The 3,218-nt window shown below is 48.2% G+C and overlaps 1 protein-coding gene across 1 annotated transcript in view; it reads right to left on the bottom strand.

The window, feature by feature from the left end:
- The window catches only part of plxna3 (plexin A3), a 137,651-nt gene that overhangs the window by 104,344 nt on the left and 30,089 nt on the right, over positions 1-3,218 (bottom strand). The window contains exons 4-5 of the mRNA XM_046055385.1: positions 1,549-2,096; positions 944-1,108 (exon numbers count right to left, since the gene is read on the bottom strand). Coding sequence (XP_045911341.1) covers positions 944-1,108; positions 1,549-2,096 — 713 coding nt within the window. The remainder of the gene's footprint in view (positions 1-943; positions 1,109-1,548; positions 2,097-3,218) is intronic.

The raw sequence follows: 3,218 nt of genomic DNA, 5'->3' as shown, positions 1-3,218 counted from the left end.
CACACACACTCTACAGTTACACACACACACACACACACACTCTACAGTTACACACACACACACACACACACACACACTACAGTTACACACACACACACACACTCTACAGTTACACACACACACTCTACAGTTACACACACACACACACACTCTACAGTTACACACACACACACACACACACACACTCTACAGTTACACACACACACACACTCTACAGTTACTGGCTTATTGGCTGTGATTGGTTGGTTAGTTGGTTGGTCCTCTCCCTACCCCCCTTCCCCTTCGCGGGCCTCTGGACTCGTCTCCTGGCGGGTTTCCCTGCTCCGTTGCCGTGGTTACCACTGAAGGCGATCGCCGCCATGAATAAGAAACACCCCCCACCGACCTGAAGTAACCCCACCACAGACCTGCTGCATTACACGGGTCTGATTCATCAAGAAACTTCATCAGAGCGTGCACAGGGACACCGGTGTCCCCGTTTGGACCAGGTTTTCTGCTGCTCCCCTGAGGGTGGCGTCACAACTGACGAGCACCTCCGGCCGTGTTTGCTAACAGGCTTCTGGTTAGAAGCCCAACATGAGGACGCCTTCCTGACGGCGTGCTGTCAGACCAGCCACCATGGTGTCATTCTCACTAAGGCTCTGATCACCTCAAACACAGCAGCAACTATCAGTCAATTAACTGCTCAGCTGTCAACTACTCAATTCATCTATTCAATTCATCGACAACTGTTTTGATAATCGATAAACTGAATTCTTGTTTTAAAGATTCCAGATTCTCAAACGCTGACAGAGACAACAAGATGTTTGAGGATATTTCTGGACCTAACGCATCATTAACCGAGAAGCTGCTCGTTTGTTTACAGCCAGGAGACTAGGGCTGCAACTGAGGACAGGTTCCTGGGGTTCTGGTTCTGGTCCGTGATGCTCGGGGTGAGACTCACCGTGTGGATGCAGGGCAGCTCCTTGTTCAGTAACCACGGTAAGGAGAGGCGGCCCTCGCCTCGGTAACAGGAGCGGATCCTCTCCCTCATGGCCAGGTTGATGTCGTGGAGCGTGAACAGACACAGGACCGTCTCTCTGGGGGGGTTCGAGCGGTTCTTCTGACCCTGAAACACAGAGAGGCCGCAGGAAGTAGTATTATTATTCTTCACGTCTGAACAAATCAGTCGATCATTTATGTCAGCTGTATGTCTGTCTGCGTGTAGCACCTTGTCGCCAAAGTAAATTCCTTGTATGTTTAAAACACTACTTGGCAATAAAGCTCCTTCTGATTCTGATCCTGATCAATGACAGACAGAGAAAAGTAATTTTTTAAATACTAAAAATGTTATTAGAAAGAATTAAAGAGGGAAAAATAAAAAGCCTAACATGGGGAAGAAAGGAAATAAAACATCCGGTACAAGAAAAATCTCATAAAACGACGAAAATATAAAAGAAAAACAAAGAAAGAACAAATTATCAAAATAAAATAGTACAGAAAACTAAAGAAATGAAAGACCAGCTGACAGACGTCCAATCAGAACGAAGGACGCCGAAGGTAGTTCACCTGTGAGAAGACGACGAAGAGGACGTCGTCGTCCTCGGACAGGCCGAGGGCGTGGGCCAGCCGCCGCCCTGGTTTCTGTTTGTAGGCGGCCTGCACCAGCCGGTACTCCACCCCGTCTTTGGTGCAGCCCAGAGGAAACTCCACATACGAGTAGAACTCGGTGTCGTTGGAACACATCCGGACGATCTTAGAGGTGAAGAACTTCTCCCCGCCGGCATCCATCTGCGTCAGCTGCGTGTCCAGCTGCAGAGTCAGGAAGTAGACGTACGTGCGACTGGAGAAACCGTAGACGTAGTAGATGTCAAAGGCCGGGTAGAGGGACAGCGTGTCTGACGGGATCTTGATCTGCGAGGAGACAAACTCATCCTGGTAGACCAGCGAGAACATGTTGACGCTCTCCTCGTCCGCCACCAGCTTCCTGCTGGACAGCGTGGGGAAGTACTCAGACTTCCCGTCGATAGCGGCGCCAATGAACAGGCGGCTCCCTCCCTTCACGGGCTTCTTTCTCTTAGGGTCGGCCGTCCAGTCGTCCTCACCGACAACCACACCTGGAGAGGAAGGACAGATTCATGACACCTTCTTTTCACACAGATGTGCTTTCTACCTGCAGATGATTGACAGGTCTCTCCTTCAACATGACCATCTGAATTAACCAATCAGGAACCTAGAACCCTTTTCAACTGACGAAACATAATTTCAGCTGTGGTTGTGTCTCTGGTTCTCAGATCACTTTGGGGACGAGTTCCTGGAACTAACCGTGATACCAAGCAGGAACCTCCGGGTCTGAAGAGCCTTAAACCTGCATCCTCTCTAGCAGCCAGCAGGGGGCAACTCCACCGCCTGCAGAAAGAAGTGTGACTGTATAGAAGTCCGCTACTAGCCAAAACACAGTTAGCATGTGTCCGGTTATGCTAGTTAAAAACAACTAGCATGCCTACTGTTATATTTGGTGTTTGTAGCTAACCGCTACAAGACCGCTAATCAAGACTTCAAGCCAAAGACTGAAGGCAGGGGGAAACGGTTAGCTTAGCAACAACCATCCTGATTTACCAGTTAATAAAGAGAGCTAGCTTAATGCCTCTGTGGCCAACCAAGAGTTAACATGCTAGTAGATTGACTTAGAAATATACCTAAAATTCGATCTATGTCAACTTTTAAGGACACCGAGACCATTTTACACGCCTTCATCTCATCACGCCTGGATTATTGCAACAGCCTTTTCACCTGTTTAACCCAAAAATCTATTGATCGACTCCAGACTGTCCAGAACTCAGCTGCCAGGCTTTTAACCAGAACAAAGAAATATGACCACATTACTCCTGTTTTAGCTTCATTACACTGGCTCCCAGTATGTTTTAGAATTGACTTTAAAATTCTATTGATCACTTTTAAAGCTCTTCACGGCCTCTCGCCTTGTTATATTTCTGACCTTTTAGTCCCATACGCACCAGCACGTACCTTGAGATCCTCGGGCAGAGGTCTGTTGTCTGTTCCAGAGTCTCGACTGAAAACTAAAGGGGACAGAGCGTTTGCTGTCAGGGCCCCGAGGCTCTGGAACAGCCTGCCCGAGGAAATCAGGTCGGCTGAGTCAGTGAACTCTTTTAAGTCCCTTCTTAAAACATACTTTTATAGGAGAGCCTTTCCCGATCTTATTTGACTTTATTTTATCC

The sequence above is a fragment of the Micropterus dolomieu genome, linkage group LG08 (genome assembly GCF_021292245.1).
Source record: "Micropterus dolomieu isolate WLL.071019.BEF.003 ecotype Adirondacks linkage group LG08, ASM2129224v1, whole genome shotgun sequence".
Lineage (NCBI taxonomy): Eukaryota > Metazoa > Chordata > Actinopteri > Centrarchiformes > Centrarchidae > Micropterus > Micropterus dolomieu.
This window is presented reverse-complemented; position numbering and strand designations above follow the sequence as displayed.